This window comes from Sylvia atricapilla, unplaced genomic scaffold, assembly GCF_009819655.1.
Source record: "Sylvia atricapilla isolate bSylAtr1 unplaced genomic scaffold, bSylAtr1.pri scaffold_68_arrow_ctg1, whole genome shotgun sequence".
Lineage (NCBI taxonomy): Eukaryota > Metazoa > Chordata > Aves > Passeriformes > Sylviidae > Sylvia > Sylvia atricapilla.
This window is the reverse complement of record NW_027077155.1, coordinates 82,168-109,392: the sequence shown is the minus strand read 5'-3', so window position 1 is coordinate 109,392 and position 27,225 is coordinate 82,168. Positions and strand designations below refer to the sequence as shown.

The window sequence follows — 27,225 nt, the reverse complement described above, 5'->3', positions numbered from 1 at the left end:
GCATCTACGATTATATTCTCTGCATCTCAGAGCCTAAAGGCAAGGCACAATTGCTTCCAGAGAAGGCAGGAAGAGGAACAGGTAGCAGGACAAGTAGGTCTCATTGAACTGCTTCCTCATGATGTGCTCTTATGGGTTTAAACAGTGTGGTTTTTAGTTGAAAAGGAATATGGAATAGTGCCCTGTCAGGACCTTAGAATTCTTTGGAAAGGACAGGGACCTATCAGGGGCCAGTTCTTGGATTGACATGTGGTTTGACCACTGAGATAAATGGAATGAGACTTTTGGTAACAACCATATAAAGGTGAGACTGGGTGCAAAGGCCCTCTCTTCCTCCTAGCTGGCTACCAGGTGACATCGTGGGTAGCCAAGGAGGGCCTGGCTTAGGCCCTGCTGCCCCAAGGAGGCCTGCTCTGGCTGGCCTCCAGGAGCTGCTGCCCATGGGGTGCGGTGCCCCAGCCAGCTGAGCCCCTTTTCCCCTGGCTGCCAGCAGAGAAGAAGGGAGGCTGCAGCTCAGGGCTGGCCATGGCTGAGCCCAGTAACAGCTAGCAGCAGGGAAGGGGAGGAAAGCCCTGGCTGCTAACATCTAAGGAGCGCTAAGCTTGCTTCGGCATCTGCCCTTGCTGCCAGCCAGGGCTGGGGAAGGGATGTTCTTCCCCAGGCCAGGCCCCAGGGAGCAGCTCTGAACAGCCCAGGCCATGAGATCAAGGGTGGAAAAGAAGGCATCCAGAACCCTTCCTCACCGGCATAGCTTTGAGATCTTTGTGACTGCTGCCTGGCAGAAATCACATGGCCACCACAGGCCTGGGCAAGTTTTAACCCTTTCCTGCCAGCAGATGGAACTTCCACAGTACTAGAACAGACAAAGTGATTGAACTATAAAAAGACAGCATGAAATTGAAGTCAGTGAAGACAGTGAAAAGACTTTAGAACAAAGGAGGAGGAGTAGCTTAATTTGGCTGGACATCTCTAGTAAACTATGGAGAATGGACTATTTTTTTTTTCCTGTAACATATGAATGCTCTTGAGGGGGATGTAAAGTTCTAGTTAAAAGTGATATGAAGCTCTTTGCTCTTAAGGAAAAGATTGTTTAGTTTTTGAGATGAAGATGATTTTGGAGACAGAAGAAGAGAATCTTTGTTTTATACTAGAGGAGGCATCCTTAAACAATATCCCTTATAAGCAGACATTGACCCATATGCAGCGTTAGGAAAGCTGCTAACGGGTAGGATTTCAGAGTTTGCAGAGATTCCTTTCAGGCCGTGGCAGATTTGTGGCATGGAAGCCACCAGAGGACTGTTCCTCTTTTGGTGATATCTCCGTCATAGGACTCTTAAGAGAGACTCCTCTCCCCAAAGAACTAATGAAAGACTATTTTAAATGGTGAAACTGACTGAAAATTACAGGTTTGTCTCTTTTATATTGTAGGTGAGAAAGTGAATTGTAGGACTATCCGTCGATGGCAGGGAGAGGGAACTCTGGAGACCAAGGAGGCTCTTGGAACACTTGGTTTATTGCATGGGTTGTGGGTGACAGCCTTGCCTTCAGCCACCAGCCTCAGCTGAAGAGGTGTCCCCAAGAGAGAGGGCTAGCTCCTTGTTACAAAGCATTATATCTCCTTTTGTGTTGAATATTCTAATTTACAGTAACCAACCAGCATGAGATACAAATCCTACAAAATCTACATACAGCCTATGAGAACTACTATATTACCATATCACTCTGTATTCTTAACCTTAAAGGCTACTTTCTTATCTACCTTTTCCCTGATACCTTGGTGGGGCTACACCCTTGAGCCCTCCCTTTGTTTGCTTTTATCAAACCCATCTCTAGCTAATCACTATCTTCCTGCCTGCCATGCTTACATCTCAAACATTGCTTTTATTTCTATTTCACTCACAGACTTTATATTTTCAGACTCTCTTGCCAAGCAATCATATTTGTAAGCTTTTCCTGTCTCATCTTTCCCAAGAGTGAATTGTTAGTGGGGAGGAGGAGTGCTTTGAAAGTTTTCATTTTGATTTTCATTTTTCCTTCTTGTGTGTGTTAATAAATCTATTTGTTTTAACTTTAAGCTTGAGCATGCTTTGCCTCTCCTAATCCTACCTCACAGGAGAAAAGGAGAGTAAATATTAATTTGGAAAACAGAATTCAGCGAACATAAAACCACTACACTTGCCAGTGTGTATTCAGCTGGATGGGTAGCGGCAGGCACGCTGTTCTTATACCCTGTATGCTGCACACACCAGCCCAGTGCTCTGAGGCTTCTTTCTTCACCTTTTGTAATCTGTGGCACTTTCATTCTCCCAGAAGCAAATGGTTGTCTACTTCACACATAGAACACTGTGCCAGCAGTGAAGCACTCCTAAGCATTGCTTCTGCTGAAACACACCTGGGCCATGCACTTTCCTTCGACATACTAGATATCTTATCAATTCGGCCTTTCTTGTCTGAATCTAAACAGAGAGCTTCTTGGCTACATCTCGCCTAGATTACTGCGCGTAGACATCAAGCTTGCCCGGAGCTTGTATTTGTATTTGAAACTTGTATTTGCACCATATTCAAGGGACAGTCCTCTTTCTTTTACAATGTGCAAAGTGCCACCAGATCGCTGTGCTCTTTGCATGGTTCTTCTCTGCTTGAATACCACTAAGCAAATTACAGCTTTGCAAGGAGTAAAGACATGGAGAAACGTCCACAGAAAAAAATGTGCCCAGACAAAATCATGTACTTCATGTCCCCCTTTTGTCATCCAGACTGTGGTGCTCTGTTGAATGCCTTGGACATAGAATTACTTACCTGGCAAGGGCTTCTCTCCTGCCACATTTCACTGAGCCAGAGATACATGGACAGTTTAGATGCTCTGGAACAAAAAAGATATGAGTGTACACTTAAGCTGAGGAAAAACTGTGCACAACACACAGTGGTTGTGCGTAGTATACATGCTGTAAAGTGGCAAAGCTGAATGCCACTGCTATGCTTTCAGTGATCAGCTAAGGTGAAGAATGGAGTGGCAAGAGCACTGGGCTTGCCTGAGCAGTGTACAAAATTGCAAAGGTCCAGCAAAAGCTCATTCACAATCGGAGTCAGCTGAGCATTCTCTTGCTGTTTGAAAAAGTATTACATCACTGTTGAACTTCATCTCAAAATATGGTGATAGTTTCTTTCTTACATCTGAAGTGTTGCAGAGTCCTCTACCTCAAAATCACACCAAATCACTCCAAAATGACAGGAAATCACTGCAAAATTGGAACTGGCACCCTCGAAAGCCCCCCAAATCGCCACAGAATTACCCCATGGTCACCCCAAAAATCACCCCAAAATCGCTCCAAAAAACACCAAAAACTTGCCCCAAATACCACCAAAACCACAACAAAACCTCAAAAACTGTCCCAAATCCCCAAAATAACCCCCAAAATAACCCCAAAAATCATCCCCAAATTGCCACATCTTCTGAAATGACCCAAAATCACTGCAAAATTGGCTTAGGAACAATGAAAAATCATGACATATTCGCCCAAATATGACCCCAAGATCACACCAAAAGTCATCCCAAAACCCCTAAAAATGAACCCAAAATCACTTGAAAATTGGCTTTGGCACCCCAAAAAATCATTGCAACATCACTCCAAGATCAATCCAGAACTCAGCACCCCTAAATTGGTTTCAGCACCCCTAAAAATCAACCCAAAGTCGCCCCAAAATTGCCTTAAAAACACCTGAAATCATCCCAAAATCTGCTGGCCTGGGCAGAGTTACTACAGCTCAGAAAGGCCACAGGTGGGGCAAATGAAGCCAAACCCAGGCCAGTGGTGAAAGTGCACACAGGGCTAGGCTGAGGGCTTGAGGATGAGGATGATGAGGAAAGAGTACTCCTCATCCTTGCCTTACCAGAAGGCGCTTCCCCAAGAGCTTTGAACCTGCCTGCAAGTGCCTGAGCTCTTGGTGCCCTTGGCCATGGCAACTGTGCACATCAGTGAGGTCTGTGAGAAGACAGGTTGACTTCCTGGCATTGGGGCTGTGTCCTTGCAGCCCTGGGGACACTGGGCACCATGACACTGCTGCCCTTCCCTGGGCATTGCCCATCACAGCCCAGGCTGCCTCCAGAGAGAGCCCTGGGCTCTGAGAGGGACAGGATCTCCTGTCCCAGGGACAGGAATTCAGGCCTTGGCCCTTCTGCTCCATCAAAGGATTTGCTCAGCACCAGAGCCACCTGCCCAGTGCCTCTCCCTGCCTGCAATCACAGCCTCCAATTATCGGCTCTAATGAGCCATGGGGATGCTTCATCAGAAAGGGATTTTACTGGGAACCCTTATGCTCCAAGACTCTTTGGAGTTTTCTTCTGACTTGGATTTCTTGAGGGACTGCTACTATCTCCTCTCAGGATCTGAGGATCATGGAACAGGACACTAAATACACTACAGGGGTCATTAAAATGAAGAAAGGCTTATTGAGTGATTACTTTCCCCTTTGCCAAGTCTTCAACACTTGTACAGCTAATTAGAGAGGTTTGAGAACTGCAAATAAAGATTCCAATGACCACTTTGAAGAGGTGATTACAGCATCATATAGCTGACAGTGATCCAGAGGTATCCTAAGGACTCCACAACCAAAAGAAAAACAGTTCCTCACAGCCCAACACTGGATGGAGAACTCTGTCCATCACCTCCACCCCCTGCCCTTTGTCTCAGTGGCTATCTGGGACCTGCCTCACTTTCTGTGGCAGGAGACTTCTACACTCAATTCTGTAATGATGTTACAGCTCCTTTGCAGCAACTTCCACCTCCTTTCACTCTAGATCTGGCTGCAAACAGGCATGGGAGGGTTTCTGCTAATTATAAAAAAGAAAATATCTTAATTAGAAGTAATAAAACCAAAAATAGCCCGCCCTCTCCCAAAAAAAAACCCCAAACCGACACAAACAAAACCAAAATAAACAAGTAAAAAGTCACATACCAAAACCCGCAGCAAACCCCACAGTGAAACATAATAAACAGTAACACAACAAATGCCACCCACATCCTCCATGACCTCTGCAGACAGTGCCTGCTGAGGCAGGGAGGTGCTGCAGAAGGCCAGGTCGGCCTTGTGCCTAGCCCAGGGACCCCTCACAGCCCCACAGGTCCCAGCCCCGCTGAGGTTTTGGGGGAGGTCTCAGCTGTCTCTGCTTCACCCTCCGCAGCTGCTGGCACACCACACTGGCTCTTTCATGTCCCACTGCATCAGGGACCCTGTTGTTTGGGACCTGGTACAGCAGCAAACACGAGGCCCTTGCGCTCTGCCAAAGTGGCATTTGGGGCCATGGCAGGGACTGGCAAGGGTGGGTGAGAGGGTGGCAAAGCAGGGATGAGATGGGGGGCAGAGAGGACACTGGGACACCCAAAAAGCCACCCAAATTGTCCCACCCCCTCCCCAGGCCTGCCCAATTTCACCTCTAGGATGGCTTCAAAGTGCCCTGAAACTTGTACATGGCTGGGGAGGTGACGCAGAGGAACATACGGACCCTCTCACCTCTGTGTACCAGCATCTTCACACCCAGCTAGGAGGAGTAGCAGGGACAGGCTTGATGGGGGGTTTCCGCAAATTTCCCGCACACCAATGACACAGCCGGACACTTGGGAGGCTGCCTCAGCCTTCATTGTCCACCAACATCCCAGGAGGGAGCAGGAAATCCACCTGCAGATGCTGATTATGGAGACTTACAATGCTTCCTTGCTTGCATGAGGTTCTGTCAAGTCATAGTAGAACCTTGGTACTGTATTGTTCCGTAGCCTGACAATCCTCTTCTGGGTTTCGTGAGGTCCCTCTGTGACACACTGCAGCCTTGGTTCCATGAGGATCTCTTGGGTTTCATGAGGCTCCACTATGTCCCATTAGAGCCCTGCTTCCATTGTGTTCAATAACCTCACAATGTTCCCTTGTGTCCCATGAGGCCCTACCTTGACACACTGGAGCTGCAGTTTCAGTTAAGTTCTATATGCTCACTAGCTCATGGAACCTAATTGGGTTCCATGATGAACACCTTTTTCATGTGAGTTCTATCAACTGACAATCACCATCTGCATTCCACAAGGCCCAGCTGGATGACATCAGAGCCTTGTTTTCCTGAGGTTCCACTACCTCACTAGTCTCCTGAGCTCCATGAGGCCCCACTGTATCACACTGGAGCATTGGTTCCATGAGGTTCCATACCATCACTATGGTATCTTTGGTTCAATGAGGCTTCTCTAAGTCACATTAGAGCCCTGGTTCCATTGGGTTCCATAACGGGGGGAAATAAAAAACGCCTTACAGAATAAGGACATTTTTCACCTTCGTAAAATCCTGTTCACTTCTGTTCACTTTTGTTCACCAAAAAGCACTCTCGGAAGGGTTCAGCTGCAAGTCGGATGGCCAGAGAGTGAGTTGATGGTCGCCTCATGCGCGAGGCAGGGGTCGGCTGGGGAGATGCGTGGACACCACAGGATCAGAGAGCTGACTGGGTAAAGGGACACGTCAACAGCGACACTGCAGTGGCAGGCAGCCAATGCATGCTTGTTTGGATTAAGTTTTGATGGAGTTTGGGTGAAATTTCAAGTATAAAAAGGCTTGGTTCATTACGATAAACAATCTTCTTCAGAGCAAGCAGGAACTCAGTTTGTCTTTGTTCTCCACGGCTACAGTTTAGATTTTAGATAGATCACCCCCTGAAAAACACTGGTTCACCTAGAACTCTAAAACCAGTATGGACCTGTATGAACCAGCATCAACCAGTATGGACCAGTGTAGACCGGTATAGGCTGGTATGGGCCAGTATAGACCAGTATGAACCAGTACAGACTAGTAAGGGCTCTCCCAGTCCCTCTCAGTCTGCTTTTAACCCTTCCCAGGACCGTCACAGTATAAACCAGTAACCCTAAACTCCCTTTTAACCCCCTTTTTACCCCCTTCAGACCCTTCTCAGTCCAAACCAGCACCCTCCCAGTCCCTCCCAGTATAAACTAGTACAAACCAATACGCACCAGTCCTCTCCCAGTGCTCCCAGCGTGCACAGGCTCCAGCAGGTGTGACAATCCCGATGGATTTGCCATCAGGATGGTGCTGATCAGGGAGAGCACCTGGGTGGGTGGCACCCCCTGTGGGGCATGTAAATCCCAGTTTAAACCAGTACAAACCAGTACAGCCCCAGTAAAAAATCCATTTCATCTCAGTAACTCCCAGTACCACGAGGGGCAACATCTGGGCAAGGGGTGGCCCGTGCTGGCCAGGTGAGGACCACGCCCAGTCCAAACCAGTATAAACCAGTATAGCCCAAGTAAATCTCAGTACCTTCCCAATCCCCTCCTAGTCCAGCCTAGTAACCCCCCACAGACATCCCAGTTTATCCCAGTAACTCTCACTGACCTCCCAGTATGGCCCTGTGACCCTCCCAGTTCAAACCAGCGACCCCTCCTATATAAACAAGTATGGCAGTCACCTCCCAATATGGACCAGTAACATCCCAGTCCCAAACCAGTATAAATCAGTCCCAAACCAGTACAAGACCAGTTATAAACCAGTATAAAATACAGTATAAACCAATATAAAATAACCTTCAACCCCTATTTATCCCTTTTTTTAACCCTTTAATTCTCTCCCAGTCCTTTCCAATTTCCTCCCAGTCCTCCACCAGTATAAACAAGTACAAACCAGTACCCTTAGTAAGGTGTCTTTGGCATCCTGGTACTGCCTCAGTTTCTCCTCCCATTGCCAGTGTCAGGTGGAGTCTGGGGGGTTGGAGCTTGAGCTGCTCATGCTAGGACAGGAAATTGTGATGGACTGGGAGCACTGGAAGGAACGGGGAGGGGATTGGGATAAACTGGGAGGGACACTGGGCTATAGTGGGAGGCATTGTGAAGTTAGTGTGAGTTACTGGGATGAACTGGGAAGTCCCTGGGGGTCTACTGGACCATTCTGGGAGGCACTGGGAGGGGAGTGGAAGGGACTGGGAAGTTATGGGTAGTTACTGGTGAGCACTGGGGGTCACTGGGAGGAGACTGGGACTAAATGGGAGGGATTGGGATGTGACTGGTAGGGACTGGTGGCAACTGGGACATACTAGGAAGGGGTTTGTGGGCAGTGGATGAGACTGGGATGTACTGGGAAGAACTGGGAGGTTACTGGTCGACACTGGGGGGTACTGGGAGGAGACTGGGAGTAACTGGAATGGAATTGGGAGGGCAAACTGGGAGCACTGGGACAAACTGGGAGGGGAGTGGTTGAGACCTGAAAGGTCTGGGAAGAGACTGGAGAGGACTGGGAGAAACTGGGAACACTGGAGGATACTGGGAGGGAACTGAGAGGGACTGGGAAGCACTGGGGGAGAACTGGGAAGGGATTGGTGGGGACTGGGATGGACTGGGGTGAACTGGGATATACTGGGAGGTGACTGGGAAGGGAACAGTGATAAAGTGGGAAGATACTGGGGGGCATTGGGAGGCACTGGTGGCAACTGGGGTGGTCTGGGAAGAGGTTTGTGGGCACTGGAGGGGACTGGGAAGGACAAGAATATACTGGGAGCTATTGGAAGAAGATGAGGATGGACTGAGAAACTGGGAGGGAGTGGGGGATACTGGGAGCACTGTGATGCGACTGGGAAGTGGTTTATGTGGACTGGAAGGGACTGGAACGTACTGGAAAGCACTGGGAGAGAACTGGGAGGGGATTTGCAGGGGCCACGATGGACTGGGAAGTTACTGGGAGGTTAGTGGCGGCCACTGGTAGGTACTGGGAGGGAACTGAGAGCACTGGGAGGCATTAGGAGCACTGGGAGGTTACTGAGTTGAATTGGGAGTGCACTGGGAGCCCTGGAGGATGGGGGGCACCCTCCGAGCCCGGCCGGTTCCATTCCCGCGGGGAGGAGAGAAAGAGCTGCTGCCTCACCATTTCCTCCGCTCGGCGCGGGGGGGTCCGGGACCTGCGGGCGACACCGCGGCTCAGAGGGTCCCGGCAGATCCCAGAGGATCCCGATCCCGGTGAGATCCCCCTCGCCCTGACCCCGGAACCCACAGGAGCGCCGCCGTCCGCTCAGGACGCCGCCGCGGGGTGTGCCGGGACGGGCGGCGCCGCGGGGCGTGCCGGGACGGGCGCCGCCGCGGGGTGTGCCGGGACGGGCGGCGCCGCGGGGCGTGCCGGGACGGGCGGCGCCGCGGGGCGCGCCGGGACGGGCGGCGCCGCGGGGCGTGCCGGGACGCTTCGGGAGCTGCCGCCGGCGCTTTCAATCATCCACAGCAGGCCTCAGTGCTCGTGGGAGCAGCGCAGGACGGTGGAGGTGATGAGGGGGAAAACACAGCGTGGGTGTGGAGATATGTGTGTGTCAGTCAGTAAAATTAATCCACGATGCCAGAGGTTTACGTTCAAAAAAGAAGACAGAGGAGTCCTGTAACTTATTTCGAATAAAGGGAGAGGCCATGGGGTATTTCCCATCGCATCTCTCAAATGGTTGGAGGATGCAGCCTCCCTTTTATCTTAAGGACCCTACTGCATCACCGTCTTCCTTATCCCATGGCTGAGGTAATTGGAAGGTACAGACTTCCAGAATCGCCTGCTCTGTGCGGCCCCCCTGCCCCATGCACCCCCTCTTTCGATATAAAGGAAAGAAAAACCTATTCATTATTTTACTAAGTCTTTATTCTGTTGCTCTAGGTTCAGGAATTTAAAACTGGCTTAGCTGAGCAACAGTCTGTGTTGATCAGTAACACTCTAGAGCTAATAGCTTCTTCTGTTACTTCCTGTAAAATTAGTTCCACTATCTGAATCTATTGCTACTACAACACCATATCTTGGAATTATTTGTTCCAAAAATACTTTAATAACTGATCCAGTGATTGCTGAAGCAGTTGGAAATGCTTCTGGCCACCCCGTTAGCTGACATGTTATTACCAGAAGATATTTAAACCTTCCCACTCGGGGCATTCTGGTAAAATCCACTTGACATCTTTGGAACGGACACACAGCCCATGGCCTCTCTCCTCTGGCAAGTTTCTTTATAACTTGGTGTCTTGGGGATGGCTTTTTTAATGTAATTTAATTTTTGGAGTTTTTTATTTTGTTTTGTATCTGGGGTGGTTACCACTCCAGGCATATTGCAATGAGTGGGACCCAGCCCAGGGTTTCCAGAGAGCACTGAGGGCAGGGTGCTGGCAGCCCTTTTTCCTCCAGGCCTGCTGTTGGAGTGGCTGCACTGCTGGTGTCTCTGACCAGGGATCCTGCTGCTTCTGTGAGTTCTGCCTGGGTTTTTTTTGTTTCTTCGGCACTGTGACAGGGCTTGCTGGCTTTCTTCTCTGGCTCTCTGCTGCTTGGGAGCTCAGAGCCCTGGTGCATGCTGTGCCAGGAGTGGGAACACCACGTTCCCTGCTGGGGGCTGCCTCCTCTGCACAGCCTGGGCTGCAGCACCAGCCATCACCGTTGAGAATTTGCAAGAAGCAATTCCCTGCCCAGCTCCAATGATCTCTGCTGCTGCTTCAGAGCTTCTTGACAGACTGTGAACCAGCACCTGGACACCCCACACCTTTGGGCATGGCTTTGGAGTTGCTGCTGCCTGTTGCCTGCTGACCCGGTGAGCCTGCCCTGTCGTTCCAGCTTGCTGCTCCTGAGGTTCCTGCTTCTTCTGCTACAGCTCCTTTCACTATCGAGAGAGAGCACCCGGACTGGCTGCCCCGAGGGTCTGTAAAGAAAACCCCTTTTCCATCCCTTGAGTTCACAATTATAATTATTCTGAGGGAAGGGGGTCATATTCTCCATTCCAAGCCTTCCTTAGCTGATAGCTGTCTTTCAGACCTTGATGTTAGCACAAATCAAGCAACCTTCAGCAGCTCATTGTGCCATACCAAAAAGACCTAAGGCAGGACATCTTGAGGAAGGCTTCTGCCAGTTCTCAAGAACTCCAAGGACTCCGTGGAGTTGTCTTAGTATTTGTAAGGCCAGAGCTTTTTGTGTCCATTGTTTGCCATCCTCTGGCAGCCTAGAGGAGTGGGGGAGCCTGGAAATGAGCAGGGTCCAGGAGATGAAAGGGGTGCCAGGAGAGGGATGAGCCCTGAGTGCCTGGAGTTGAGGGGAGGCTGGGGCCCATGGGACCCAAAGCAGAATCAAGGGAGAAGGGACTTGTGGGACCCCTGAAACCCCTTAGGCATCCCAAATCAGGACCCCAGAGTGGGGGGATCCCCAGGATTCATGGGAACCCCAGCAGCCCTGAGAAGGGGGATCCCACAACCTCAAAGTGAGGAGATTAGAAAGGGAGAGGCTTTTTTTGGGACTTAGTCTTGGTTATTGGAGGCTTTATGGATACCAGACACCTGGTGATTTCTAGAGATGGACTTGGGCAGGAGGAAGCCCCAAACCAAGGCACTCACACCCTTTTTATCCCCAAACCCAGGATTTCCCATTCCCAAACCTTGGCCAGATGGAGAAGGAGGCTGTGAGGAAGATGTCCCAGGACACCCAGGCAGGTGAGGAGGAAGTCACTGCCCCTTTCCCCCTCTCTTCTTCTCCATCTCCCAGCCCAGCATTGCCCGTGGCTGCAGGGCAACCCCACTGCTGATGCCGTGCTGCTGGGAGTGCATTGAGGGGATCTTCTTCCCTCTGGCACAGAGGCGAATTCCATCCTCTCCTTGTCCTTCCTCCCCCAGGCAAGGAGCTGAGGATGGAAAGCAGTGAGGACAAATCCCTGTGTCTGAACCTTGTGGAAGAGGCCATTTTGAGTGGCTCCACGGCACAGGAATCCAACAGGGAGGAAATGCCCCAGAGATCCCACATGAGGAGGGTGTCCCAACCAAGCCCAGGGTGCTGCGAGGCAGAAGGACCCACCCTGTGCCAGGAAGGCAGGCAGAGCTTCAGCCAGAGCTCAGACCTGGTGCTCCCTGAGCAGCATCAAAGCAGGGAGAAGTCCTACAAGTGTGGGGAATGTGGGAAGAGCTTCAGCCACAGCTCAAACCTAATCCGCCACCAGAGGATCCACACTGGGGAAAGGCCCTATGAGTGTGGGGAATGTGGGAAGAGCTTCAGCCGGAGCAACAACCTGGCCCGCCATGAGATAATCCACTATCAGCAACGGCGCTATGAGTGCTCTGATTGTGGGAAGAGCTTCAAAAATATGTCCAAATGTGAGCAGCACAAGAAAAACTGCAGTAAGGAACGACCCTATAAGTGTGAGGAATGTGGGAAGAACTTCAGCCGGAGATCCAACCTGATCCAACACCAGAGAGTCCACACCAGGGAATCGCCCAACATGTGTGGGGAATGTGGGAAGAACTTCAGTCGGAGATCCAACCTGATCCGCCACAAGAGGATCCACACTGGGGAGAGGCCCCACAAATGTTCCAAGTGTGGAAAGAGCTTCAGCCAGCACTCCCACCTGAATGTCCACCGGTGCATTGACACCAGGGAACAGCCCAACAAGAGCTTCAGGAAGATTCAAAACCTCCCCAACCACTCGTCTGTGGGAACTAGAGAACGGCCCTACGAGTGCTTGGTATGTAAGAAGAGCTTCAGGCAGAGTTCCCACCTGAAAGCCCACTGGCGCATCCACACTGGGCAACGGCCCTACATATGTGAGAAATGTGGGAAGAGCTTCAGTGATCGCTCTAACCTGAAGCACCACCAGAAGATCCACACTAGGCCCTACAGGTGTGAGGAATGTAGGAAGAGCTTCTCCAGGAAGTCTCACTTGACCCAGCACCAAGAGAGGCACCAGAAGAGGAAGCCCCTCAAGTTCCCTGACTGCGGGAAAGTTTAGTCTGATGCTCCAACTTCATCAGCTAAAGTGTCACCATTTTACTGCCTTTTGGGAGGAGAATTTTTTTGGAGATATTCCGGAGGATTTGATGGTTCTGGGATATTTGGAAGAATTTTCTCCATCATTTTATGTTTGAAAAGCCAAGAGGCATAGATCCATCACCTCAAAACCACTCAATCTCACTTAAAACTATTCAATCCTATCCCAAAATGGCTCAATCCCAGCCATAAATTACCCAATTCCACAGCCCCTCAGGGTGGGTGGGTTTGGAAGGGGATTGGGTGAAATATGATGCAAATCAGGAGGGGTGAGATGAGCATTTGGTGTGGCAGGATGGGTGGAATGGGGACTGGGAGGTATGGAATGGGGGAAGTAGGGCTTGGGAAGGGGCTCTTGATGTCCAGGAGGGGTGGGATAGGTTTGTATAAGGACTGGGAGAGTGGGGCAGGGGCTGGAATGAGACAGCTGAAGGTTGGGGATGATGAGGGAAGGAACAACCCTGGGGCATTCTGTTTCTGAAGGGATTTTGGAGCATCCCACATTTTGGAAGTGGTTTTGGTGTACTCCCTAGTTCTTGGGGAGTTCCTGGAAGCAGCTCCATGGAGCTCAGTTTCCAGGGTGGTTGCCTTGGGCACGAGCTCAGAGCTGTAGCCAGAGTTCATTGCCTTGGTGTTGGAGAGCAGAGAAATTATGAATGGCCCTAGATATCTCCAGTGTGAGTTGGGGAGGGCAGAGCAAGTTCTGCATAGGTGGGGTGGTCACTGCCCCACCCCCCAGCCACTGCAGCCTCTGGTCCAGCCCCAAAGTGGCTGCCAAGTCCCTGGCACCCCAAAAACCCCACCTGTGAGAGGGACCAGAGCAGGTAAAGGCTGTGACATGGGTGTGACACTGACATGTCCACAGCCCTGGAGCTCACAGCAACTGAGATGGCACTTAATCCAAGGCCGTGGCTGTGGATATTTCCCTCTCTCTCTCCCTCCCCCTCCCTCCCCCCCGCTCTCTCTCTCTCTCTCTCTCTCTCTCTCTCTCTCTCTCTCTCTCTCTCTCTCCCCCTTGCTGTCTTGTCCTGACTTCCTTTTCTCAAAATCTGGGTAACTTAAAAGTTGGACGGGTTAGAGTTTGCTGAGTCAGTGCTCTGTGAAGTGCCTTAACTTATAACTTACATTAAATCTGGCATTATGGGCTACGGCAAAAGACATGAAACACAGAGTGCACAACAAACAAGTGACATGACACTCACCGGGACCGCTCTGCCCTGAAGTTATCACCTTACTTATCCTCAGCTACACATCCAGATGCACTAAGCAGAAATAGGGTTCCGAGCTGTTCAAATGAACAATGGGCTATCATCGACATTGCCACTTATTGTTGGGAATTTGATATTCCACCGTGGCCTAAAGCCAGCAAGCAATCTTCTGCCTGCAAAACCAAACCTGCAGCTCTTCAAAAACTCTTCAACAGAGAAGGAGAAAACTGCCGGGGATCCCTTTGCTGCTGCTCCTGCAAAGACACTGACAGGAACTTTACTTCGGCCTCCCAGGCTTGCACTCGGCTGCCACACGCTGAGCTCACAACTTGCTGCACAATTCCAAACACCAAAGGTTCCTTTCGAACTCACCAAAGGAGGAGCTGCTCGAGATCCACGTGTGAGATGCCCTGCAACGGGAGAGGGAACATGAACCAGATGCTGTTAGGAAAAAAAATGCCTGTGGTGGGAAATGCCACAGAGCAAGGCAACCCCAAGAGAGCATATCGCTTTCACAGCATCCCTCCAGGAGCCACAGTCCCTTCACACAGCAAGCATAAGAACAGCACAAAATACTGGGCTGTGTCAGTTGTGGGCTGGACCAGCAAACTGCGGGAGCTCCAGGCTCCTCTGCCAGAGACTCTCTCCTTGAGAGTACAGAACTCCCCCAGGCCTCACTGCAAATACTGTGCACACCTCGCTGGCTGCAGACACCCCCCTTTTCAGCTGCAGCTGCTGGCAGGAGCTCTCCCAAACCAATGGTGTCTTCATGGCAACGTGGTTAAAAAGCCAACTCAGTTCCAGAGGAAGAACAGAAAGCACACAGCAAGCTCAAAGCCACAGATGCTGCACCAAGGGAAAACCTTGACTTATGTGCCAAGTGGGTTAAGAAATACCCTGAATAAGCCACAGAGTACAGAGTGCAAACTGCAGCAACCACATTCTGGATCATTTTGGCTGCGCTGCACATGTCTGCAGACCTGTACCCCTGCAAGCACAGAAAGACACCCGTCAGGGGATGGGCTGGCTGCTGGGAATGCCTCGGGCAGGAGGATCCTCCTGCAACGAGCAGCGCCCAGAGCCGCTCAGGACACTGCGGCCTCTGTGTCCCACAGCAGCAGGAACACCATGGGGATGTGGCAATGCTCCTGTGACATCATGGCAGCAGCTCATGCAAAAACCGCCTGGAAGGTTCTCCTGTGTCACAAAGGAGCACAAAGAGTCCTCCCAGGGCACAGCCTATTGCCCAAAGGATCCAAGAGGAACTGCGAAGATGCAGCAATAAGGACGCCTCATAGCCCAGCCTGAATGCTGAGGAAGAACAAGGATGGGAGAATACCGAAGGAAACGTGACCTTTGGTCTCTGATGCTTCTGACTAAAACCAGCAAGGCTCGTTCCATCTGAGATCTTTGTTCTAGTTCTAAAAACAAACAAGATTCTCCACTCTAAATATACAGAAGGCAGGAACTGGGGAGGAGGTGGGATTAGGAAGGAGGAGGAGCAGGAGGAGGAGGGAGAGAGGAAAAGGAGGAGCAGGAAGGCAAGGAACACAGGCGGGAAAAGAAGGAGAAACAGGAGGTTCCAGTGCTCCCTGTGTCTGCAGCAGCATCCCCGGCCACGACCCCACCACATTCTGCAGGTGAGCGGGGACGAGGAGCTTGCCCCAAATCTATCGGGGGCGGGGGGTTCTCGAGCAGTGTTTTTCCTTGGGCAGTGTTTGGAGCTCGCAGATTCTGGAATTGAGCCCCAAATATCAATAAGTAACCCTGGAGGGTTTCATTTAGGAGAGGATGTTTGGATCTCGCGGGACCCCAAAGTTGAGCCACAAATGCCCCTTTGGGGGATATTTTGCAGGCTTCACCTCGCAGTAGTGGGAACTGGGATGTTTTACAGCACCTTCCCATCTTAGCCTCAAAATTTGTCAGCTGCAATTCCTTTGTATCTCCGGTTTCCAGGACAGGCAAACAAGGAGGTCAGGATTCCAGGGGGTTTCTCTGGGCTGGGGAGCGGCAGGAGCGGGCGCAGAGGTGCGGCACCGGGAGCACGGGCTGGGGGCCTGTGGGGCAGCCGGGGCTCAGCGCCGGGCGCTGCCTGACCCCACCACCCCTCGGGCAGGGCCAGCCAAGGGGGCCCGCATCCCCCTGCCGGAGCTCTGCCAGCACTGGGACCTCCCAAAAACCTCCCGGGGACCCCCCGATGTCCCCTCCAGGAGCATCTGCAACTCGGCTTTGGAGCCCTGCAAGCTCCAAACATCCCCCAAAAAACCCCAAACCCAGGGACCCCCCGGAATATTTGGGGCAAGCTCCCCCTCCCCAGGCACCTGCAGGATGGAGAGCGATGGTCCCCAGGGTGCTACGAGTTCAGAGAGCGTTGGAGCCGCACGGACTCTCCTCTCCTCTCCTCCTCCTGCTTCCTGCTGCCGCTGCACCTTTTCCTCCATCCGTCCTCGTCCTCCGCCCCTTCCCCGAACCCCTGGCAGCCGCGGGAGGAGCGGGATGGGCAGCACGGGGCTCTCGGCTGCTCCAACCCGCTGGGGCGGGGGGAACCTGACCTGGGGAAAAGGAAAGGGAACCAGGGAAAATTGTGGATTGGAGATCGAAACTGGGGCTTGCTGAGGACCCTGGCTGGGGACTTCCAGCCCTTGGGGTTCCTCTCGGGAGGTCTGGGAGGGGGGAAGGCAGAGAGGGGTGAAGGATATCAGGAGTGGCATCACTGGGAGTGACGGGGCTGTATTGGGATCATACTGGGATCATACTGGGAGTGAGTAGGAGCCTGCAGGGGGTAATTGAGACCATGTTGGGGGCAAACGGGATATACTGAGAATGACTAGAATCATTCCGAGGGTGACTGGGAGCAGCTGTGAGCTGGGATCATGCTAGGAGCAACTGAGGGTGACTGGGTGCATGCTGGGGATGATTGGAAAGCAACTGGGCTTATACTGGGATGAACTGGGATCATGCTGGAGATGACTTGGATCATGCTGGCAGTGAGTACGACTGAGGCTGAGTGGGAGTGGTTGTGAGGAAATGAGATTGTGCTGGAAGGAGCTGGGAGTGACTGGGAATATGCTGGAGGGAACTGGGGTACACTGGGAGAGACTGGGAGTGGCTGGAACAAAAGTGAGAAGGAACAGGCAACTGGAACCATGTGGGGGCAACTGGTTCATACTGGCAGTGACTGGGAGCACACTGGGGTCATCTTTGGATCATATTGGGAGTGACCAGACTAATACTGGGAGTACCTGAGACTTACTGGGAACATACCCATCATAACCGATAGTAGTAGGGGTGACTGGGAGCAACTGGGAGCAACTGGGAGCACACTGGGAGCAAATGACATCATACTGGGACTGACTGGGCTGATCTAGGAAGCAACTGGAACTGTGCTGGAGAACTAGTACCATACTGGAAGTGATTAAAGGCAACTGGGATTATACTGGGTCCACACTGGGAGTGCTGGCATGTGACTAGGATTATACTGGAAGCTACTGGGATCATATTGGTGCTGAAAGGGAACAAATGGATCACGCTTTGGGCTACTGGAAGCAACTGAGAGAAACTAGGATCATGCTGCAAGCAAATTGGATTAACTGGTAATGACTGGACGCATGCTGGAGGCAACTGGGATTTCTGGACATGACTGAGATCACACTGGGATAACTAACACCTTACTAGGGCCTCTGGGAGTGTCTGGGAATCACAATGAACATGCTGAGGACAACTAGGATATACTGGGAGTGTCTGTAACCATACTGGAGTTCTCGGGGCTGAGTTCCTCACCCGAGATTTAGGTGGTTTGAAGTCCTTGGCCCTCTAAAAGCCCCGACTTTTAGAGGTATAAAAAAGTAGAGTCTTCAAGGTCTGTTTTCAGGTTTCTTGTGTTGTTTATTATTTGGTATCTCAAAATTTTCTCTGCTCCCAGCCGAGGTCCGGACAGCAGCTGGGACATGAGGCGACTGTCCACTGATGGGATGTTCCCTTACATTTATACAGATAACTACGGGTCGGTTATTTACTATTTCGTACCAATACCTAGTGCTCACACTAAAAGTGTCATTTCTACTTTGACCCAATCCACTCTAACTACTTTGTGACATCACCACCCCAAAAGATGGAGGACGAGGAAGAAGGAGAAGTACATGAGGTACCACCCAAATTCCACCATCTTGTCCCCATTTACCTCTATTCTATAAACTCTAAAACTATTGAATTTTTTATCTTCTACTGTGCTAAACTACTGTTTTCACATCCCGGTGGTTTGTAATTCCTTTCTCTGTGTTGGAAGCCTCTCCCATGGACTAAAATCAAACCCAGTGTTTTCCTGGGCTCTGTGCCAAGGTCTCCGAGTCCCCTGGACCGACTCCACACCCCCCTGTCCAGGGCTCAAATTCCCTTCCTTGGGTCCCAGGTCATCCAAGGGGATGTCCTGGACTCCCAACAGGAGTGACTGTAAACACACTGGGGGTGGATAGGATTAACTGGGGCTCCAGTGCTGGGCCTGGGGGCACTCCTCAGGGGGAGAGGGAGGAGTGAGACCCCTGGCACCAGGACCCTGAGCTGCCATTCCCAGTACCAGGACCCCCCTGCTCCCCTAATCCTGCACAGGGACCCGCTTGAATCTCCTATTTCTGGACATCAAGACCCCCTGTTCCCCTTTTCCCAGCCATGCCATGTCTCCCAGCCTCCAGACTTCCCCTGTGGTTAAGCCTGGGAAGCCCTGGAACGCGTTGGACCCCCATTCCTGCTTTTCCCAGCCCCCAGCCCCACCTCTGTGCAAAACCACAGACCCCCTGAACTCTCCCTTCCCAAACATCCCTGGCGTCCCCACCCTGTTATCCCCCCATCCTGGGAAACCCTGGACTCCCCTTTCCTGGGCTCAAGGACCCCCTGGAACTCCCTTCTACCTCTCCAAGTCCCTGCTCCCTCATTTCCTTGACCCTGAGACCCCCCTGAACCCCCATTCCTGAGAACCAAGATATCCTTTTACTCCTTTGCCCAGCACTGAAACCCTGCTGCGTCCCCTCATCTGGCACCAATGCAACCTTTTCCTTGACCCCGCCTTTCCCAGCCCCCAGCCCCACCCTTTGCCTTGACCCTGGGACCCCTGGGTCCTCATTCCTGGATTTCCCAGCCCCCAGCTCCTCCTTTCCTCACACTGAGGAGCCCTGACACCCACTTCCCTGAGCACAGGATTCCCTGGACACTCCATCCTGCCTCTTCCAATCTCTGTGCTCCCTTTCCTTGACTCTGAGCCCCTGAATCTCCTTCCCAGCTCTGCCAGCTCTTCGAGACCCCCTTTCCCAGTTGAGCCCCAAACTCTCCCAAACTCCCACTTTCAGCCCCCCAGTTCCCCCAAATCTCTGTGTCCCCCAGTTCTCCCTGCAGTACCTGGAAGTGGCGCTGTCAGAGCCCCGCACCGGGGCCCCCCAGTTCCTGATTGTGGGGGACATGGACGGGACCCCCTGTGAGTGCTGGGACAGCGAGTGGGGCTGGGTGGAGCTGCAAGACATCAGGGATGGCAGTGGGAGCTGAACTGGGATACTGGGAGAGCCAAACCCAGGATACTGGGATAGACAGAGCTAGCTCAGGGAGAGGAACTGGCATGTGGCCAATAAGTGACCTGAAGACTGGGCTGGTACAACCAGAGCTGGAGGGGGGGGTGGGCTGGGGGGAGCCGGGGGCTAGGTTGGGATTTGTGGGACTTGGGGAATGTCTGGGAGTGGGATGGGATCTGTGGGGCTGGAATGAGAATCCAGGGAGCTCCAAGGGGTTCCGTGGGACATGACTCCATGGGTCAGTTCTCATTCCCAGGTCTCCACACTGTGCAGGTGGTTTCCAGCTGCAACCTCCTGTCTAACAGAGCATCCATGGATCCCACTGGTACAGCTACAACGAGTGGGATTTCATCTCCTCCCAGCTGGAATACAGGAGCTTTGCAGTGTCCCATGGTGTCATCTGGATCACTCAGAAGTGCTGGGAATCCAAAGGGATCATGGCAGAGCAGATGAAGCATGACCTGGAGCATGACCTATGTGGAAGAACTCCCAAAATATATCAGCTATGGTCGGGAGGTTCTGGAGCACAAAGCTGGGTGTGGAAGGGAATTCCTCTGGGAGCATGGGATTCAGTAACGGGGGACTTGGGAATGCAGGAATGCCCGTGGAATTTCCATGGCTGGATCTCACTCTCATCCCAGTCAGGTGAGAATTCCACAGATGGGTCCCCCCAACCCACTGCCATGGGAATTCCATGGGGAAATTATTTGATTTGATGACCAATTGAATGACAGCAGTGAGATGAGAAGTAATCTCTGGTGGGATTCCATGGGATATAAATCCCAATCCTTCCTCAGGTAAGCTCTCTTGTGCCCATGGCAGCTCAAGGGGAGTGCCCTGTCCCTGCCCTGAGCCCAGCACGAGCCTTTCCTTGGCTGTTCTCTGCCCTGCCCAGGGCAGGAGGGCACTGCCCGAGCGGCTTTGGTGGCCCCAGGCACCTGGCTGGGCTCCAGCCACTGCAGGTGGCTCCTTGGGAATGTTCCAGAGCAAAGCTTAAAGCCAACAACAGTTTCTGGAGGGGATTGTCCCCCCTTGGCCTGTGCTGGGAGCCCAACAGCAACAGCTTGGGCACAACAGCCCAAAGTGCTGGAGCTTAGTGTCCCTTGGTCAGGCCATGTTCCCTGGCTGTCCCCTGTCCCTCAGCTGTGCCCTGTCACTCAGCTGTCGCTTGCCCCTTGGCTAGCTCCTGTCCCTCAGCTGTCTCCTGTCTCTTGGCTCTGTGGGGCAAGGGGTAGCAGCAGGACCCAGGGCAGCCCTGGTGGAGTACAACCTTGAGCCCCAGCTGGGCCAGTTATGCCAGTTCCATCCTAGGGTCTTGGATATAGGTAAAAATCTTACAAAAGAAAGGCCTTATAAAATCGTGGCTTAGACCTGCCACTTTGGCTAAGTTCACCTGACAGCTAGTCTGTTAAGTTGCCATGAGAATTATGAGAATGAAAATCAGTTTGCATAAAAATCTATTCTTTTAAGGAAAATAGGTTGCACCTGCAAAAACAAGAAATCTATCCCATGAGAATCAGTGAACAAAAATAGGTAACTTCAGAAATAGAAGGGTTTGAGGGACATGCACAAGGGCCCTTTACTGACTAATGAACTGAGTATCAGTGTATTGTTAATCAATTTGATTTAACACAGTGCCTTTTGATACTCCTATAAAATATGAGCTATGGAATAAAGATTCGGCTATTCCACATGAAGAAACTAGAATCCCATCTGTTTATATTGTGACATTTAGTAACCTCCGAATGTAGGGAAGTGGCTATCTAAGAGGGGTCATAAACAATCTACAGCTAGATAGCAACAGGATGCTAGCACCTCTTATCTTTACTGCAGCCCTTTTCCTTAGACAGAGACACTGTGTCTCTGGAGTCCTTGAGGGTGCTTCTGGACAATATCAAATGTGTAGCAGAAGCCATAGGAATGCAGAGGTGGGAGTCAGATTCGCGTTTCTTCATTTTGACCCATAGTATGCTTTACTTTTAGTTTTATGCATGAGCTTATTAGGTGTGTGATATGTTCTGTAAATGCTTCTAATAAACTGAGTCTTGCCATTAAATCATATTGATTCGTGGCAATTTCTCCCGCTGACCGCAACATCCAAGGTGATGGGGAAAGGAAGACTGCAGCTGTCTGTGGGATCAGGCAATACGACAGTATTCAGCAGTGAATGCACAAGTCAGGGAACTCAGGCGGGCACAGCCCACCTGCAGAAGAAACATAAAACGTAGCAAGCCAGCTTTACGAGCATGTCAGCAAAACCAATCTCCCGGGAATGTGTCACCCGGTGAGCAAGCAGTCTGGAACAGCAAAACACAGACATCGCTATTAAGTCGGGCAGAGCGATCACAAATCGCAGAACACAAACATGGTCACTGAGCTGTGGAAAACAGCAGTCTTGAACTGCGTGAACACATATGTGGTCCCAAACTGTGTGAAGATGGTGGTCTGGAATAGAGGCGGAATGTGGAACAACACACATGTGGCTGGCAACATGCAGAAAGCACGTCATGAGAAAATACACCGTGGATTAGGAATGCACACTTGGAGAACACACAGTCATCAGCTGCGGAAGGGACACTCGCGCGGAAGACTCGCGACATGGAAAGCACAAGTGTGGACAGACACATGCGGAGGACATGGTCGTGGGAAATCTTAACTACATACAATTTTAAAGAGGAAAAAGCCAACAGCCCCAACAAAAGCGAAAGCAAAAAGCTGCTGGCACCGCCCCCCCCCCCAAAGAGGGAAGGGCAGCTGCCAGACACAACAATGTATCCAAGATATGGGATGGATATATGGGATAGGAGGGAGGTCAACCCAGAACAACATTAAAGCCATAAATTTAATATAATTAGCAGTTTTCCTGGAGTTCCCTCAAATGTCCAGTTTCCCATCCTTAACCAGCCTTATCTCAATTCCTTCCTGTTTTTCCACTCTTTACTTAAACATCTGCAGAGAAGGGGGAGGACTCCCTCCTCCCTTTTTGGCACTGTATTTTAACTACTGTTTTAAAATATTGATTACTTAAATATTAAATATTTATAATATTTCAATTTTGTCAGCACTATAATATACTATTTCAGTTTTGTCAGCACAAATCATACCTATTTATCACACCCAGCTCGGTTTTCCTTCCCTCCTGTGCTTGACTTGGCCACTGTGGCCCCATTTCCCAGCCCCTGCCCGTGCTCGGCTTGCTTTTCCCCCACGCCTGCTTGCTCCTGGATGGCTTCTTCCGGTCTGGTGCCAGCCATGATGCACTGGTTTTTGGTCGTTTTTTGGAATACCTTAAAGACATATTGAAATGCTTTTTAAAAATTAGCCTTGTATTTTTAGTGAACTTTTGATATAACCATTTACTGGAGCAATTCAAAACTCTCTGTGTGTACTGTAACAGAGCTACAATGGTGCTGGCTTTTTACCATAACTATTAAAAGTTTATATACTCAAAAATATTTGCAGCAATTAATTTTTCAGCTCTTACCTAAGTCCTATGGCCTTGAGTTTCATCGGCAGCAGTTCTTTGAAGTTTATAAATAGTTTGCTCACAAAAATTTTACTGCACGGACAGACAGGATTGTGTTGACCTTGGTTTTGCCTGTTTGCTTGCGTTTTACTACTGAATTTGATAAGGTGATTTGCATTGTGAATCCTTTACCCTAAAGACACATGTGACAGTATTCTAATTTAGTGCTTCAAGTTTTTTAGGGCTTCATATCAATGAAGCAGTTTGGCTATCCTGATAGACCAGAGTTACAGAAAACAGTAACTCCTTTTTACATAATCTAACCCCCTTATTTTGGACTGAGTTGCTTGTGTAAAACTCATGGCACTATTCTTATAATTGGTTCCTTACTGTTTTGGCCTTGAATATTTATATTCCATCACGTTTTTTAAGCCAAACTCAAGTCTGTTGTTCAGAAAATTTTGAGAAGCTCCCAGATTGCTGGGCAGTTTGCCGAATTCTACCATTGTTTTAATTTCTTCTAATAAAACTACACTTTTAAAAGGTCTCAGTAAACTTATGCTTACACCAGGAAAAACCTTACTACAGCTGACTATTTTCAATAATATTTGCAGCTATGATGAGCTTTTGTCAAAATTAAATTACATGGCCTCGAAATAACTTGTCACACCTTTTTAATCCCTCCAGTAATTTTATGTTCCTGCTATTTTAATTACAGATTATTCAAATTTTGAGTAACTTCTTGTGATAATAGTCAGAATGAGTTGAATTTTGTTGTATCTAGAACCACTAAAGATATTATTAGTTCTGTCATGTTTTAATTTAATATGAATTCAGTGTTGATAAGATTAAGCAAACTTCAGTATTAAGCTTCAGTATTCTTACATATGAGCAATGTTAAGTTAGATTTTATTAATTTGAAATCTGTCCTGATTTAGGATAAGTTTGGGAGGAAACTTCTGAATGGCATTCCTCTGGAGGGCAAACCCAAATGACCCCTCCCCCAAGCCAGTACAGAAGAAGAACTTCCTCTGAGAAAAGTGGAAAAAACGATTTATTTAACAAACAAAATGCCCACAAGCATAAAGAATGAATAATATGAAACAATAAAACCTCTCGTTCTGGAGTAAGATGGCAAATTCAGAAAATCATTGCCGTGGGTGTAGCTCGACTCAGTCAATCCCTTATTCATCCTTCTGGAAGTCCAGGCCCCAGTGGGCTGCAGGTGCCAGCTTCCCATAGCTCCTCTGGGTTTTTCAATCCAGAGGGGGTTTAAACAGTCCCAAGAAAAAGGAAAAAACAAAACAGTCCAGGAAACTTCTTTGCCTCACCTAGCTAAACTAACTAAAAGCAAAAAAAAATGTTCCCTGTCTGGCCACTGTACGTGCCTCTGACAAACACACAGTGTCCAGAGAAAAAATGTGTAGGAGTGAACACTGTTTTCTCCAAACACACTGTGCGCTTCTTCTTTCCCTGCTTCACTCTCAGAACTAGTATTAAAGATACGTGTGGTAAATATATACTATATAAAATATGTGTATTAAATACTGTATCAAAAGTTCAGACTATTAAAAGCCACTCAAGTGTGTCTCCGAGATTCAGAAGCCTATTGTGCAAGCTCTGAAACCTCAGAAATTCACAACATAATAGCAGGGCTGTTATGCCTGAATGGAGATGGATCATTCATCAAGGATGGGCTCCCCCACTTCACAGCTGCTCAACATCTGATATCAATCTTGGTGGAGGATCCTGAGGATTATCAAATGAGCACCTGTTGTGGTTTTGAAAACAAACCAAGTGAGAGGCTCTAAGTCAGAAATAAAATTTAATGAGAAGAAAAGGAAAATAAAATAGAATAAAATAAAACAAATACAAAAAGAAAAACCACTGACAGAGTCAGAATACAACCTGATCAGGGTGATGGAAACAGTCCAGACGAGGTGTTCTTCCTGAAACAGAAATCTTGTAGAAAGGTCTGGTAGCTCTGGTCCTCTGGGAATCCAGTGGGAGAGGGCTGCTTCTACTGTCCCAAATCCCAGCTTATATCCAGGTGAGAATGCTTGGCTCCTCCTCGTGGGCAGAGCATCTCACAATGGGATGATGAGTCATACAGGAGATCCTTGATGGCCCATTAAAGACAGATAACTCCTCGAGGGAGTTATCTATGAGTCATGCAAAAGGCATTGATGGGCCATTAACTAAAGATGGTGATAGAATACATCCTAAACTACAACACAGGACAGCACCCCAAAGAAGAAATTCCGGAAAACTATTGAATCGTCTCTTCATGCTTATGGGAACTCTTTCAAAGTCTCGTTTGGAAATAAAGAAATACGTGAATATCTGGACTTTCAATGGACTTAGCCTCGGGACAAATAAACTGTATAAAAACCGCACGCTGAAACCCAGTATGTGTGGCAGGCTTGGAAGGCACCTTTGCTGCCGTTTCCCTGTCTACCCAGCATTCAATCAATGTTGTCCAATTTTACTGTGGCTTTTCAATTTGATTTTGAAAAAATTGCTAAATAAATTCTTTTGTTTTGAATTGGCTTCTAATCGTTTATAACATACCAAACACAACATACAGCACACACAGAACAGATAACTGAGGATACAATCATCATAGTCACCCAAGGACAAAATCCTGTTAAAGCTGAGTTCTAATGAGTAAATTTTGTTAAGGTTTATTTCTGTCAAAACTAATTTTTACCAAGTTTAAGTGTTAAGTTATTTTAGGTTTTGTTAAAAAATGCTTGTCTGAATTGCATGATATAGTTATTTCCTTCTAGAGATAAGACAGAGACAATTGAAAAAGCTGTGATGAAACATTGATAAACACCTGCTTATGGATAAAAGAAGGCAGTTTGTGAAACCCTTGATTTCACTGAAGATTCTATGAATGTCAATGCTTTGCACTAGTTAACATGATAATTTCTTACATTCTCTGCTGATTTTCTTTTATAGGTAACACTGAAGAATGGTGGCTGTTATAAATAGTAAGCTGTTTAATATTTTTCCTTTTTTTTTTTTTTTTTTTTTTTTTTTACTGTCATAGGTACATAAATGCCTAGAAAAATATTATCTTGACTTCCTGCGACAGTTGCTACTGCTGTATTGATCTTACGACGGGAATTCCCTGTTTTTTAATAACAGGCATTTTAAGATATTACTTCACTCATAGCCAGCTATTTCATGAACATTAATATATTTTTGTGTAATTGTCTATAAGTCAGGTGTCATTTTGGGACCTCACTTTTTTGTTCTTGTCCTGGGTTGTAGTTTAAGATGTATTCTCTCACCATCTTCAGTTAATGGCCCATCAATGCCTTGTGCATGACTCATAGATAACTCCCTTGAGGAGTTATCTGTCTTTAATGGGCCATCAAGGACCTCCTATATGACTCATCATCCCATTGTGAGATGCTCCACCCATGAGGAGGAGCAAAGCATTCTCACCTGGATATAAGCTGAGATTTGGGATAGTACAAGCAGCTCTCATCCACTGGATTCCCAGAGGACTGGAGCTATCAAACCTTTCTACGAGATCAGTGCTTCAGGAAGACCAGCTCGCCTGGACTGCTTCCATCAACCTGATCAGGTTGTATTCTGACTCTGTCAGTGGTCTTTTTGTATAATTGCATTTATTTTATTTTATTTTATTTTATTTTATTTTCCTTTTCTTCTCATTAAATTGTATTTCTGACTTGGAGCCTCTCACTCGGTTTGTTTTCAAACCACAACAGTTCTCTAGCTGCAAATGCCCTCCCAGTCATTCTCACAGAAGCACTCCAGGAGTTTGCTGTGTTTGGGGCATTTCCTAACCACTATTATTAAGAGACTTGTTTTTAAGATATTTTAGGAAGACCCTCCCAATTAGGGCCCGGGCTCTGGCCAAGCCCTTGCTCTACCTGGTCGAGAAAAATGCCAACAAACCCAGGTGTTTTCTGCATCAAAACTATATTCAAGTCACTTTCACTTAGCAATAGGAATTTATGACAGCTGGACCTACTTTGCAAGTTAACTTGGAAACCTTGCCTAGGAATGGTTATCCATGTCTTCACTAAAAACAAAGTTTGCAATTATTGCAGATTCTGGGCAATGGAACATTATTTAAGGGATTGATAATGCATTGTTTTCTATTTCACATGTGATGGTAATATGTGTATTATCTGACTTATTCTTCCTCAGTGTGTGTTTCTTCTTTCAC

At 49.0% G+C, this 27,225-nt stretch overlaps 1 protein-coding gene across 1 annotated transcript; it reads left to right on the top strand.

The window, feature by feature from the left end:
• Positions 1-9,182: 9,182 nt before the first annotated feature.
• Positions 9,183-16,056, top strand: LOC136374989 (zinc finger protein 436-like). The gene is made up of 3 exons (XM_066340346.1): positions 9,183-9,289; positions 11,393-11,465; positions 11,646-16,056. Exons 2-3 carry the CDS (start codon positions 11,420-11,422, stop codon positions 12,749-12,751), a joined length of 1,152 nt encoding a protein of 383 aa, XP_066196443.1. The 5' UTR covers positions 9,183-9,289; positions 11,393-11,419; the 3' UTR covers positions 12,752-16,056.
• The last annotated feature ends 11,169 nt before the right edge of the window (positions 16,057-27,225 follow it).

Bases quoted from the DNA above. Each gene is read 5' to 3' on its own strand.
- LOC136374989 (XM_066340346.1), top strand. From the start codon at position 11,420: ATGGAGAAGGAGGCTGTGAGGAAGATGTCCCAGGACACCCAGGCAG. The intron at 11,466-11,645 runs GTGAGGAGGAAG...TTCCTCCCCCAG, and splicing joins GTCCCAGGACACCCAGGCAG to GCAAGGAGCTGAGGATGGAA.